Source organism: Eublepharis macularius, chromosome 4, assembly GCF_028583425.1.
Source record: "Eublepharis macularius isolate TG4126 chromosome 4, MPM_Emac_v1.0, whole genome shotgun sequence".
In the NCBI taxonomy this organism is placed as follows: Eukaryota; Metazoa; Chordata; class Lepidosauria; order Squamata; family Eublepharidae; genus Eublepharis; species Eublepharis macularius.
In genome coordinates, this window is record NC_072793.1 from 77,868,744 (window position 1) to 77,882,997 (window position 14,254).

Here is a 14,254-nt window from a genome sequence, read left to right on the forward strand (position 1 = left end):
CTCAAGAGTCTGTCATACTGAGGGATATTCCACATAAATTGTCAAAAGGCTTCATTGACAGAGATGCTACTGACTTCAGTGGGACTGTCATTGGAGTCTACTAGGTCTATTTGTTATGTTAAAATATGGGTGTATTATTTTTATTTTGGTATCTCACAGCAGTGTTTACAAGGTTTGGATCATGAGAAACACGTTTGTTTTTTAGCACTCTAGTAGATGAATAAGTATTTATAAGAGCCTGTTAAATCCCAGGACAGATGTCACAATCTCATTCCATCATCCCACAAGCTTCTTGTGTTGCATGAATATACTCTTTCCCCTTAACTTCTCCCAACACTGTTAATCTAAAATGAACAGGTTCATCAAATGAGCATGCCAATACCATCCGGGTATTTCAAGAAGCATGTTTCCCATCTGTTGGTTCAACAGCAATCCAATGGTCCCATTTGATTCTTATGTTATTTTACTTCCATTGCACACTGCTTGAAACTGATTTCCCAGCCACAGAATTCTGGAGATCCATTGTTAGCTCTAAGCCCACTGGCTGTGTAACAGTGAATGATCATATAGGATTATGAAGATAAATTTTAGAGGTAATCTACAAATTACACACAAGCAGCTTTTTAAAAATGGGAGTATGTATATCACCATGCATGTGTATGTAAAGAGCCATTAAGTCATATCAACTTATGGCAACTACATAGGGTTTTCAAGGCAAGAGACAAACCGAGGTGGTTTGCCATCGTCTGCCCCTGCATAGCAACCCTGGGTTTCTTTGGTGGTCTCCCATCCAAGTACTACCCAAGGCAAACCTTGCTTAACTTCTGAGATCTGGCAAGAGCAGGCTGGCCTCGGCCATCCAGGTCAGAGAATTACCATACTGATTATTCTAAAGATGGGGGGGGGGGACCCTCTGGCAGAAGAGGTGGGCGTGGCAGCAGGTGTGATGGGATGGAGAGATTCTGAGAGACGGGTGGGATGGGATGGGATGGGATGGGATGGGATGGGATGGGATGGGATGGGAGGAGGGAGAGACTTTATCATGGTTTTAATCTGGAAAAGTTTTAATCATCATATATTCAGCTGGGTTTTAAAAATGCTTTTGCCGAATAATTTTGTACATATCTTAAAGCTTAGGGAAAAATCTTTTAAAAGATTTAATAAAATCTTCCCCTGAGATCTGCTTCACATATTTCATTTTAAGCTGTAACAATCAAATGTTTTATGTGCAAAAAATGTAATGTATAAATGCAACAAACATACTTGCAGTCATAAAAGTATATTCGCCAGGGAGCTAGAACTGAGCTAGGGCTGAACTATTGATGCAAGCCCTACCAACAGGTAGATGGGGGAAACTGTCTTAGATGATGTATTTGGGGCATCACTGAAGGTTGTCTTTGTCAGTTATTTCATTCCCACCCATGGTGATCCCTGCTTTATAGATGGGATGAGAAGAAACAAAAGAGCAAAATACTATGTTGTGTGACATCTGAAGCAAAAGGCTCTTAAGTACTGTGCTTTGTTTGTTACTACATCTTTCCTGTTGGAAAGGAGGAGGAGGAGGGCATCGGGTTTTCTATCTCAGGCTCCAAAATATCTTCAGCTGACAAATGAACACTCAAATACAGGTTTGCAACCAGATGGTCCTGAAAACAGCACATATTTTGCAGCCAGTAAAGTTTATCTGTTCTTTTTAAAAAAAATCATTTTATTAACAATCCTTAATTAGACTCTGTCTTCTATCTTCTTTCCACAGAGGCTTGCTTATCCATGGTCCCTGGTAAGTATTTGTATGTAAGTAGGCATTGGTCCTGATCTAGCTGTAGTTACACAGAACTATGCTAGTACAACAACTAGTGATCCTGGATGGAAGTGCAGATCCCGATTTGTATCAACAAATATATTCAGCCATCCACTGAATGTGCAGAAACCTGCTTTGATGCACAGATCTCCCTTGCTGGATTGGCACTTATACTTGGCATGTAACTTAATATACTATAAATAAGAAAAACAGCAGCCTTCCAAATAGAAGCGACAAGAAAGTGTATGCAAAGAAAACTCACTTATTTATTGGGTTTTGACATGCTTATCATGTAGCAGCAATACTCAAAAGGTGTGTGATGGGCTGCCCTGTCCTGTGGCAATTTACAGGCAAGTAAGTTCCACTGAGTTGAATAGTGCTTATGATATACAACTGTAAACTTGGTAGCTATGCATGGTGCATGGTTAATAAGATTGCAGTCATATTTTGGCAGAATCCAGTACAGAGTAATGTGTTTTTCCATTACCTTGCATGAAAGCTGATAGTGGTCTGCATTCACTAGTCTACATACATAGAGTTGCTTGCCATGTTCTGTATGTTATAACGGGATTATAGGAAGATTCTCCAGGTTCCCCAAAGAAATGATCCAGCTGCTTGTGAAGAAACTTAACAGGTTTATTTACATCTAATGCAGATTGGGCCTAGAGACCCTAACTGCAAAAGTTCCAGCAGCTATCTCAACAACAACAACATTGGTTCTTCCCAGATACCACCAGGAGCAGGCTTATCATTCCCCCACTGGTGGTGGGGAATTCCCTGCTGCCAGTAAAAGCTTCCTGCCACTGCTCAGTTGGCTGGCAGGAGATAGGAGGGTATCAATAGTCCCAACATGCTGATGTCATTCCTGTGTACCTGGAAGTGAAATCAGCCAGGGGTGTCAGGGATGCCCCTATACCAGAGTATTCCTTGTGTCCCCCCAGCAATATGCTAGCATCACTTCTGGGTGCATGGGAGTGATGTCAACATAATGTCAGCAACAACGTTATGATGCCACCTGTGAGCCCCCCCCCACGCCCCCCATGCTCAACCTGGTAAATCCTCACACACACTGGTTGCCAGGGGGTATCTGGCAACCCTAACAGGAGGCAAATGGTTTCTCCTTGAAACATTAACTCTTTGTACCTCTTTACCACACACAGTCCACAAAACTAGTCAGATTTAAGCTTGCAAAGATTTCAGTGACAATGCAGATAAGCTTGCAATGCAGTCTTCACTTTCATTTGAAATAGAAAAAAAGTAGCTTCTCATCAAGATCCTCATCAAGATCCTTATTACTCTGAGCCATGCAGTCATTTTTTCCTGCACACAAAACGGAGAGATGTTTGGTGATATTAGTCAACAAGTTTCATAAGGATGACAAGATTCACTGGTGTTAGCCCTTGTCTTCTTTAGCAGTGACAGACTATTGGCAGACAGAATCAATACTTTCCAGTTGGACACATTCACAGGATTCCAGTTGGACACATTCACAGGATTCAGAAGAAGCAGCAGAGATGGGCATGCACTTTCACACTACATGTACACTTCTATCGTATCAATAGAAGGTTTGATCAATTAGCAGAAACATTTTTAAGAGTAATCATGCACAAAGCATTTCCACCCAGGCTTTAATTACAAGCACATTTTTTCCTAGTGCTGTTTTATTTTCAATACTTAAACAATTAAATCCTAATTTTATGGGAGATTAAATAAATTCCCACTACTGATGTCATGGGTGGGAGCAATGAAGCAGTGAAACCTTCTGCTTGTGGGTTTCTATCTCATTCTTTATTTCCTCCTTTCAGAGGAAGTTTGCACCTTGGTGATCACAGAAGCGTTCCCTGAGGATTCTGGTCTGTTTAGATGCATTGCTGAAAATGAGTTTGGTGCAGTGGCATCCAGTGCGTGCCTTTTTGTTTTCCCAGGTAACTACAGATTTCTCTCTCACACACAATAGAGAGGGTAGCCAGTAACAGTTATTGCAGAAGACAGCAATAGAGAGGGACAGATGACTCTCCCTGGGGAGAGATTTCCAAAGTTTTGGTGTTATGACTGGGAAGGCTTTTTCTCAGGTTGCCACCCATCTAGTCTCAGATGGTGAGGACACCCAAAGCAGGACCTCCAAAGCTGACCAGAGTGAACAGGCAGGTTCATATGTGAGAAGATGGTCCATAAGATATGCAGGCCCTAAGCTACATAGGGCTTTAAAGGTCAATTCCAGCACCTTGAATTGGACGTGGAAGCAAATTGTAAGCCAGTGCAGATGGAACAAGACTGGAGTGATATGTTCCCTATGAACAACTCCAGTCAACATTCTGGCTGCAGCATTCTGTACTGACTGTAGCTTCCAGGCAGTCTTCAAAGGCAGCCCGCATAGAGCACAATCTAGATGTTATGTTAATCTAGATGTACTGCAGTGGCAAGACCTTTCCTGACGAGGAAAGGCCACAGCTGGCTCACCAGCCAAAGCTGGTAAAAGGCACCCTGGCAACTTCTGCCACCTGTTTATCCAACAAGAGGCCTGGGCCCAGCAACTCCACCAAGCTACGAACCTGGTCCTTTAGGAGAAGTGCAACTCCATCTAGAACAGGAGATAACTCATTTCCTGCATCACCAGTAGCACCTCCATCGTGTCGGGATTAATGCTATTCATTGTAAAAGACCAGTGCTGAGTGCCTAAGTAAAAGACTGGTAGGGAACTCCATGTAAATGCCTCTGAGCATCCCAAAACAAAGCTGGATGTAAACATAATAAATAAATAAAGCATCTGGAAAACCATGACACAGTCTTTATTCCACAAGGCTAAAGAGTTGAGGTGAAAATAAGCCAGTATGTGTCAGTACAGAGTACTGGTAAGAAAGTGAGTGGTACCTGCCATGACATCTGCTATGAGCCCCCTCCGAGAAACAGTAGCAGTAAGAGACATGTTACTCTCACCCCTGCTAAAGGGCCGACAATCAGCATGGTACCTGCTGAAGCTAACTTCCCTGACAAATGCACATGCTCCTCCTCCTTCAAATCCTTATCTATATAAATCAACTTGCTTGGCATTTACAGTCTATGAGGTCACTGGCATTGACCTTACCAGGAGAGGTTCAGCTGTTGTCAGGCTACTGTCAGTGAAGATCTGAATCAAACCGGGATCGGTTCTGTTCCAAAAACAGTGCAAGCCTCTGGTGTGAGTCATATGCATAATGACAAATGCTGCTTTCCCCTACTCCTTGTGTATGGTTCAGAAGTGAATTGCTTTCACTATAGTTTACCATTTTATCAAAATGTCAAACTGCTTTGTTCCGTTCCCTTCAAACCCAGATTCCAAGCCATGGATTGGAAGCATGAAAACAAACTCATTGATTGTGTTTCAGACTCAATAAGCTATGATTTGTAACAAAAGAGGAAATGATTAATTTGAGGGGAATGTTTGAGCCTCAGGATTTCCAAGGCTCATTCTCATAATGACAATCTATAGTTTCTCATTAATTTATAAAAAGTATCTAAAATTCTCTGTATTTTACTTTTTCTGGCTCTGGGTTATATACTGGATTCTATAAGGAGTCCCATCTTCATAAGCCACAGGCAAGTTTCCTGGGTAGTCACCATAAAAAAATTCCAAATAAGTAATATTTCCCCTATCCCAGCTAAAAATCTGATCCTTGATAGCTCCACATTCGGGTCCAGTAAAGATCAACTACTAGACCCAAATCTTACTCTACTACTACAGACCAAAACTGCTACCCACCTGAAACTTTGTAGTTTCAGTGTGCAAACTTTCATTGCACATTGTTTTCCCTTGCTATTCTTGTTTCATTTGTCCTCTTCACCAAGATACGATAGTGGAATTCCCCTGAGTGAAAAGATTATCAGATCAGACAGTCATACAGTAATTTTTTTTCTTTTTAGAAATTGTCTCTCTACCTTAACAAGAAAATGATAAAATGGTAAGAGTTGCTGTTATTCATTTAATTTGTACTTGTGTCACTAAAAATTGTGTTTTCCAGGAACAGAAGAAGGTTTAAAAATCCCTCCAGTATCAGAAGCACCAACTGTAATGAACATCACCCCTGCACCAAAGAGCCAATACTGTTCCAACGTTATGCCACAAATACCTGCTCCTGGCCCAGCAAACCAAGTGGAGCAGGCAAGTTCCAGGTGGCAGAATTATGGGGATGAAAGCATGGATTTCTGTGGCATTTATGAAGACCCTTCAGAGAACTCAAACTATTGGTAAGCCAAAGCAACTGCAAAGATAGAGATCTCCCTTCCACCCCTAGAGCAGCAACTGCATTTGCCAGAAAGAACTTCAAATAATATTCCACAAAAACTGCCCTGTATGGATTCTGGAAGCCTAGCTGTTGGTTTCTCTGCATGCATGCTGCAAACCTAGCCTTGCTGTGTACAGAAGTGTTTTTGTGCCATATGGGATGATATTTTGATAGACAAGACAGACTTCTGTGCAATCATACAGCACTAACCATGAAACGCGAACACAGATTTGCCAAAGCAATATGTAAAGTGTGCAGATCATCTCCCCTGCCCTTGGTTACTCTGCCCTCCTATTCCAATGGGACTGAAATCTCATGTTTGCTCTGAAACTGTCGAGGATCAACACTGGAGCAAACTAAAACCAGTGTATGTACCGTTACCAACCCTGCTTAATGGCTAATGCGCTTTAACAATACTTAATACATTTAAGCCTCATTAGTTTCCTGCTACAAAAAGGTGTTTATTTACTTTACTTTAATTGAATTGAATTTTTATACCGCCCATCTCCCGAAGGACTCAGGGCGGTGGAGTCATTTCAGTGGAGTCATTTATTCTCTGGATTTACTAATCAACCTTTCAAAGCACAATTACCTGTGCAGAACTCAATATTACCAGCTAGCCATAAGAGGGTGGGGTGGATTAATTAGAAAGATTCCTGTGGAATGATTAAATCTTTAAAATGTTAATTGTAATAGAAGGTCTGTCTATTAAACAGAGATGCAGTCCTATGGGAAGATTTCAGTTTCCTCCCCCAAACTGCAATCGTCCTAAATTCTTTTTATTTTGCTAATGCAATTTTTTAAAATTTATTACTTGAACCAATCTGGTTTTTCCATCTAAAATGTACATATAAAACAGTTGTAAATTCAAGACAGGTAAAAATATAAAGAAGGGATTATGTCTTGTTCCAGTACAGGGTTATAAACATTTAATCTCATCAGTTTGCTTCCTCAGGTTTAGGGCACTAGTCCAACAATGCTGTGGACTGGATCCTTTGCATACAGAAATGTGGAAGAATTCTTCAGAAGTTCAGGGTATCATAAACTTAACAGCCCCCAATTTGCCTTGTAATGGTACCCCAGATCTTTCTCATAGTAGTTCCAGCTGTGCTTTTAGATACCCTTATGAAATACCAGGAAGTGCAGATGGTGCTACCATGGGGCAGCCAAAAGGCACTGGTACAAGACAAATTGTCAGCTGTTTAGTTTATTGTTTACAAACTGGGAGGAATGGGCATGGAAATCGCATCTATTCTATAAAATCTCCCCATCCATCATCCTATAAATTATCAGAGGATATAGCAGGCTGGTATCTCCTCTCGCCTTCCTTTTTCCTTTCATTGCCATTTGCTGCTCTCAGCATTCTATCTCTTATAAAGCATTTTCAGTTCTCCTCAGGTAGTTTCTTGAGGATTTCTCCCCCCCCCCCACTTCCTTCTTGGCTAATTTATAATTATCATCCTATTAGAGGTGACAGCCTGCAGTGAATCAAAGGGGGAGGGGAGGAATAATTTGGAAATCCTGCTCTCAAATCTCCCTCCTGAAGGGCTTGAACAGCCTGATTTCTTTCCATCCCACACACCACCTTTCCTTTAACTGACGCTCTGAACATTCTGTCCATTCCAATGCATATTTATTCATCACCAGACCAATTTTTGAGGGTTGGGGAGGTTAATTTTCAAAATGATACTCTTCTGTATATTCCCCAGAGTAGAGACCCTAGCCTTGCCTGTGGGTAGTCTGGTTTTGGTGCTTTCATTATCCATCCAGGAGCCAGCCAGTTGGTGGTAGAAGGTGCCATCTAGTCACAGCTGACTTATGGAAACAACTGCTGGGGCTTTCAAGGCAAGAGATGTTCAAAGGTGGTTTGCCATTGCCTGCCTCTGCACAGTAACCATGGACTTCCTTGTTGATCTCCCATCCAAGTAATAACCAGGACTGACCCTGCTTAGCTTCTGAGATCTGACGAGATCTGGCTATTCACATTTAGAATGTGAATAGCCACATTTAGAATTTTCTGCATGAAACATCAAATCTTTGAGAAATGTAGCGCAACCTTTAAGAGTTTTCTTGTGGGCATCTAATCCGCCCTGAGCCTGCGAAAGCGGGGAGGGCAGAATATAAATGTAATAAATTAAATTAAATTAATACTGAAGCGTATTTTAGCTATAGAGAAATCTGTTTACAAATATAATAGGAAGACAATTCTAGACTCAGGTTAGCATCATTCCCTTGAGGCAGCACTTTTATGAACCTATGAAGCTGCCTTATACTATTAGTGGTCCACCTAGCTCAGCACTGTTTCCTCCAACTGGCAGTGGCTGTCCCAGTTCTTAGGCAAGGAGAGGTCTCTCCCTAACACCTGCAAAGAGATGTTGTTTAACTTGCAGTGCCAGAGACTAAACTTCAGATCTTCTGCATGCAAAATACATGCTCTACCACTGAGTCAGGGTTCCTTTCATAACCCTTATCTGCTGCCTTCCAAAAAAAACCCCTGCTGTACTTCAAAAATCCCTCATTAAGCAAAGAAGCCAAAATTCCAACATGAACTGTTCTTTTTAGCTCTCTTTCCCCCCCCCCCCTCAACTCTCAGACTGGGAAAATCTGTCTAAAAGTATTTTCTTACCCTACAGGTATGTGGGAGCAATCATCCAAATAGCAGAGATGGTTAATGATTGCAATAATTGCACTAATAAGTAGGCATCCATTTTTAGCAATTAAACAGCACTAAAGTTGTTTTTAATAACAGACCAGGCTGGATCATGACAGAAAAATGAAGCTTGTCCACTGGGACAAGCTGATTTAACTTGCCTTGAGCTCCTCCTGCTCTTGTGGAAACATTAAGAAAAATTAAAGACAAGTAACATAACATAGGGTAAATTATTTACTTATTTACAAGATAAATATCTTTTCTCCAATTCTAGTACTGAACAAAAAGCCAGCATACCTCACAACAGCATCTCTTGTCAGGGATTCTAAGGCAATACTTTATTTGGTAGCTACAGTTTTCCTTCAAGTTCTATTTTACATATGAAAACATTTCATCCAAGGATGATTCCATGAGCTGGATCAGACTGGAATCTAGAATCCAGACTAGATCACAACTTTGCCTTTGAAAAAACTGCATGGATGACACTGAGATGACACCTTCACAATCATGGGAATAATTCTAAACATCATCTCTTGAACACAAAACTTTGGAGAAGGAGAGAAGCAGATAGACAGGATGTTATAACTGAACAGCCTACTATTGAATATGTTTAAGACCCCTAAGAAAAAGCTGAACCAGTGCAGTGAACAAATGTCACTGCTCTCAGCAATGTGTGTTTATCTAAAACATTGTATTTGTTGAGCTTACTCCATAGTAATTGTGCCTAGAATTTATACAGTTCACTCAAAGATGGTTACAGCATTTTGCCCTCACAAACCTTCCTGTGACATAGGCTACGAGTATGACAAGCCCATGGTCACCCAGCAAGCAACCTGGGTCTCATAGATTCTACTGGCTCTCAATACCTTTTTAAGTTTTAAATATATGTTTGTAAGCTGCAGTACTGCAGCCCAAGCTCTGCTCACGACCTGAGTTCAATTCTGGTGCAAGTCAGGTTCAGATAGCCAGCTCAAGGTTGACTCAGTCTTCCATCCTTCCAAGATCAGTAAAATGAGTACCCAGTTTCCTGGGGGTAAAGTGTAGATGACTGGGGAAGGCAATGGCAAACCACCTCCTAAAAAGTCTGCCAAGAAAACGTCGTGATGTGACTCCCCCCCCCCCCATCCCATGGATCAGTAATGACTCAGTGCTTGCACAGGAGACTACCTACTTTTTTAGTATTAGTTTTAAGATTCTTTATTCCCTTGTTGGTGATTCTGGTTGTGGGTTTTGTGTACATGTGTTGCTGGTTCTAGAAATGTGTAACTCTAGTTTGTTATGGTTTGTAGGGAATTCAATTGTTTTGAAAACAGGTATTATGCAGATTCTGCCTCAGAAATCTGCAGAGGTAAGGTATAAATATTTAAAATAAATATTAAATAGTTTTATGGGTAGGATCCAAATGTCACTGAATATTCCATTATTTTGATCACTTACTTTTTTATTTTATTTATTTATTTAGACATTTAATTTAGACATTTTCTCTTCAATGGGGACCAAAAACAGCTTACAGAATTGTTCTCCCCTCCTCCATTTTATTCCCACAACAACAACCTGTGAGGCAGGTTAGGCTGAGAGAGAGTGACTGTCTCACATCACCCAGCGAGCTTCCATGGCAGCAGAGTGGGGATTCAAACCTGTCAAGACAGAAAATATCCAGGATGTAAAATTATTACTACTATGCAATATCCATGGACTGTAGATCCAATCATGGACAGCATAGTTGTACAAACTGATTCAAGCTACTTTTTCACCTCTGCTGATTTTTTTTTAAACTGAGTCACTGATTTCGGCTTGTTTATTTTCCATGCTTTTCTTTGTTAATTCAGCGTTCTTGCAGAGACAAAGCTGTTTTTTAATTGATGACTGGCTGTCAAAAATGGTTTTCAAATAGGCATGCTGAACTCCTACTGGAATCAAAGGTGCTGGAGTCTGTCTTGTAAAAGGGGAGAATGTGACCTTTAACACCCTCACAATATTTTATGAAGCTGATGATTACACTACAACTTCCTCTTATGTCTGCCAATTCCTGCTTTCAAGTAAGGAGGCTTGGCTTTTAGTCAGAACACATTTCCTTCTCATGATCACTTTCTTGAGGAGGAATTTATGTTAATTGGTATCCAATTAACACTTGCCACCCAGAATGGGTGTACCAAGCATTAGTATGCAAACTTGAGTTTACATCTGGAATCAGGTTTAACCTTGTTACCTTTATATCTGACTAAAGACAAACAACAGAAAAGGAGACAAGCACTAAGAAAATTTGTCTATTTTGAAAGTTTTTCTTCCCAAAATCTCAAGACAGCTTTAAAAAGTAATATTGGTTTCACTAATTTTTTAACCACTAGCTCAATTAACTTGAGAAGAAAGGTTCCTTCCAAGTATTCCTTTTGTAATGGAAAACACAGGAATAAATCATTGCAAACTTTTTTTTTGTCATTCCTGTTCAGACTCTAGTCTAATGGGAGCAATTGTAGAGTAGTATTTTGGCTGACCCCAAGTTTATATGGAAATTGCCATTCCCACACAGGCTGAGTTACCAAAAAATATGGATATTTTTTCGTAAAGTAAGCAATATATTCTAGAGAATCCGATACATATTTTCTTACATCCCATTGACTTAAGTGGGATTTGTTTGTAACCTAAAGGTGATGTTTTCAGAAAGATGTGTTTATTACATTGGAGAATAGCCTGATAAAATCAAATAAAGGTTCATCTTGATTTTGCTACCGCTCAAAAAGTCTTAAATACACAGAAGAATCCAAAGTCAGTATATTCAATCACTTTGCATTTATTATAAAATTCAGGTAGAGTCCGACTCCTTAGGTTTTCTGGACCCTATTAAAAGACCTTAGATAAAGCAGCTCAGAAAGACCTGCTGCTGGTATTGTGCAAGATAGAAAAATAGTCTGCTCAGTAAAAAAAATAAAAAACTGCTTCATATATGCACATGCGCCAGAGATATAACAGTAATCCACCAGTCCCAAGTGAGCAAATACCTGCTGAGGATAATGTCATGAGTTTTACAACATAGCTTTTTTCAGATTTTCACACAGGAGAAAATACATACAAGGAGGCAAGTTCCACCCACCCAACTTGTGTTGATCTAAAATGTATGTTTGTTTTTGTTTGTTTCTTTGTTTCAAATTTGTATTCCGCCCTCCCTGTGAGCAGGCTCAGGGTGGATAACTACATATTAAAAATACAATTAAAATACAATTAAAAATTCATGTTCATTAAAAACAACACATTTAAAACAGGACGGTGGACAGCCTTCACAGGGAGGGTTTTATACACCCCTTTTTTCCACGCCGGCAGAGGCCGAGCCTCAGCCATATGCCTGGCGGAACAACTCTGTCTTGCAGGCCCAGCAAAAAGATAGTAGGTCCTGCCGGGCCCTGATTTCAGCAGACAGAGCATTCCACCAGGTGGGAGCCAGAACCGAAAAGGCCCTGGCTATAGTCGAGGCTAGGCGGGCCTCGTTGGGGCCAGGGACCACTAACAGCTGTTTGTCCCCTGATCGGAGTGTCCTCTGGGGAATATATGGGGAGAGACGGTCTCGTAGATACGCTGGTCCCAGTCTGCATAGTGCCTTATAGGTCTATACCAGAACCTTGAATCTGATCCGGTACTCCACTGGCAACCAATGCAGCTCGCGTAAGAATGGTGTTATATGCACCTTATTTCGCATAAAGACTGTGTGTGTAAACTTGCATGCACACAGGCTATATATAGTAAAGAGTCCAGTAGTACCTTTAAGACTAACCAACTTTATTGTAGCATAAGCTTTCGAGAACCACAGTTCTCTTTGTCAGATGCATCTAACTAAGAGCACTGTGGTTCTTGAAAGCTTATACTACTATAAAGTTGGGTAGTCTTAAAGGCGCTACTAGGATATATATATGCGTTCCAATTTATTTGCAGAAGCTGAGGTGGAGCTTGCCACCACAAATTTATTTACTTCATTTATATCCTGCCTTCGTCCCTAAAGGGAACCCAAAGTGGTTTACATCATTCTCTTCTCCTCCATTTTATCCCGCTTTCCTCATGTCTGAAACATAAGTTTGCAGCCCTATCCTATGTCAGTTAATTTACTTTCTCTTTGGTTGAACTTACAAATTGAAGCCCCTGGGTAAGTAGAAGAGTGGGTGTGTCTCCTTCTCCTTTACTAGGCAGATGATACATCAGTTAGATCAGGCACTTTACATTGATAAGCAATGGCATGGAAACTCTACTTACACAATTATATTAAAAAGAGAAATCATGTCCTTGGTTGGTCTACTATTGGATATTGGCATGTGTTATGTGCCATCAAGTCACTTTTAATTTATGGCAACCCTATGAATGAAAGATGTCCAAAATGTCTTTGCTCAAATCTTGCAAACTGGAGGATGTGGCTTCCTTTATTGAGTCAATCCATCTCATTTTGGGTCTTCCTCTTTTCCTACTGCCTTCCACTTTTCCTAACATTATGGACTTTTCCAGAAAGTTTTGACAGCAAGTTCAGACATGCATCCACTTTTTATGCTTTCAGCATAATGTATGAAGAGGAGACACACACACATCACTGTATCTTGAGTTTCACTGAGAAAGGCAAACGATAAATGAAATAAATGAATACTTCCCTCCCATGCTAACCTGTGAGATGTGTGAGCTCTAGCTATGGGGAGGAGCTTCTGCATAATATGATTGGGAATATGTGTAAGTTTCTCCTTTGGATGTTTGACTGGAAGTGCAAAAAACAGTTTTGTGAGTCTTTTTTTATTCCCCCCCCCCCCCGTTTCTTGGTAAGAAGCCAAGATCAAAGCCTCAGAGTGCTACTTACTCATTATGATGCTTGGAATGGTATTCCGTCTTTCTCTTCCAAAAATGCGTTCAACTTTACAATGATAACAACCTGAAGTAAGTAAGTTTACAATGACATGATGTCATGAAAAATCTGTTACCTAGAAAATCCTGCAAAACAAATGCTGTTATTGCTTCACTGGCATCCGGATTATTTACACAAAAGGAACAGCATGCTGGCAGTGGATGGCCAAATCAAAAGAACTCCTATCCAAGCATGGTTACCTGCACGTCAATCCAATGAATTCAATGGGGCTTTTAGGCAAATAGATCTAGGATTCAGGCCTGACTACAGAGGAGCTAGAGAAGAGGAACAAAGATACATTTTCATATTGGACTACGGTTGTAGGGTTGTCTTGTTCCTGCTTCAGCTTAAGCAATAAAAATGGTAGTAAAATTATTGGCGCCGGCTTTTAAAGTAATTGGCATGTAATTATCCAGATACTTGATTACCTGATATTGTGCTCAACTTTCAGCACAGCTGAAATCAATGTGAATGCTTGTGCAGGGCAATCCCCTCAACTGGCCAGACATCAGGAAAGTATTTGTCAGCATCAGTCTACACAAAGACAGTTGAGCAGATACAGCTTAATCTAGTCGCCTCATTGCAGCTCCTTCTGGTTTAATGATTTAATAATGCTACCGTGGCATAAAAATATAAAAATGATAGTGGCAAGAGACAAGATGTCTCACTTT

General features: G+C 40.5%; 1 protein-coding gene across 2 annotated transcripts in view; it reads left to right on the plus strand.

Moving 5' to 3' along the window:
* The window catches only part of MYOT (myotilin), a 64,580-nt gene that overhangs the window by 30,885 nt on the left and 19,441 nt on the right, over window positions 1-14,254 (plus strand). For both annotated transcript variants that reach the window (XM_054975368.1, XM_054975367.1), the window contains exons 6-8: window positions 1,757-1,780; window positions 3,607-3,726; window positions 5,800-6,025. In XM_054975368.1, the coding sequence (XP_054831343.1) occupies window positions 1,757-1,780; window positions 3,607-3,726; window positions 5,800-6,025 (370 nt within the window). The remainder of the gene's footprint in view (window positions 1-1,756; window positions 1,781-3,606; window positions 3,727-5,799; window positions 6,026-14,254) is intronic.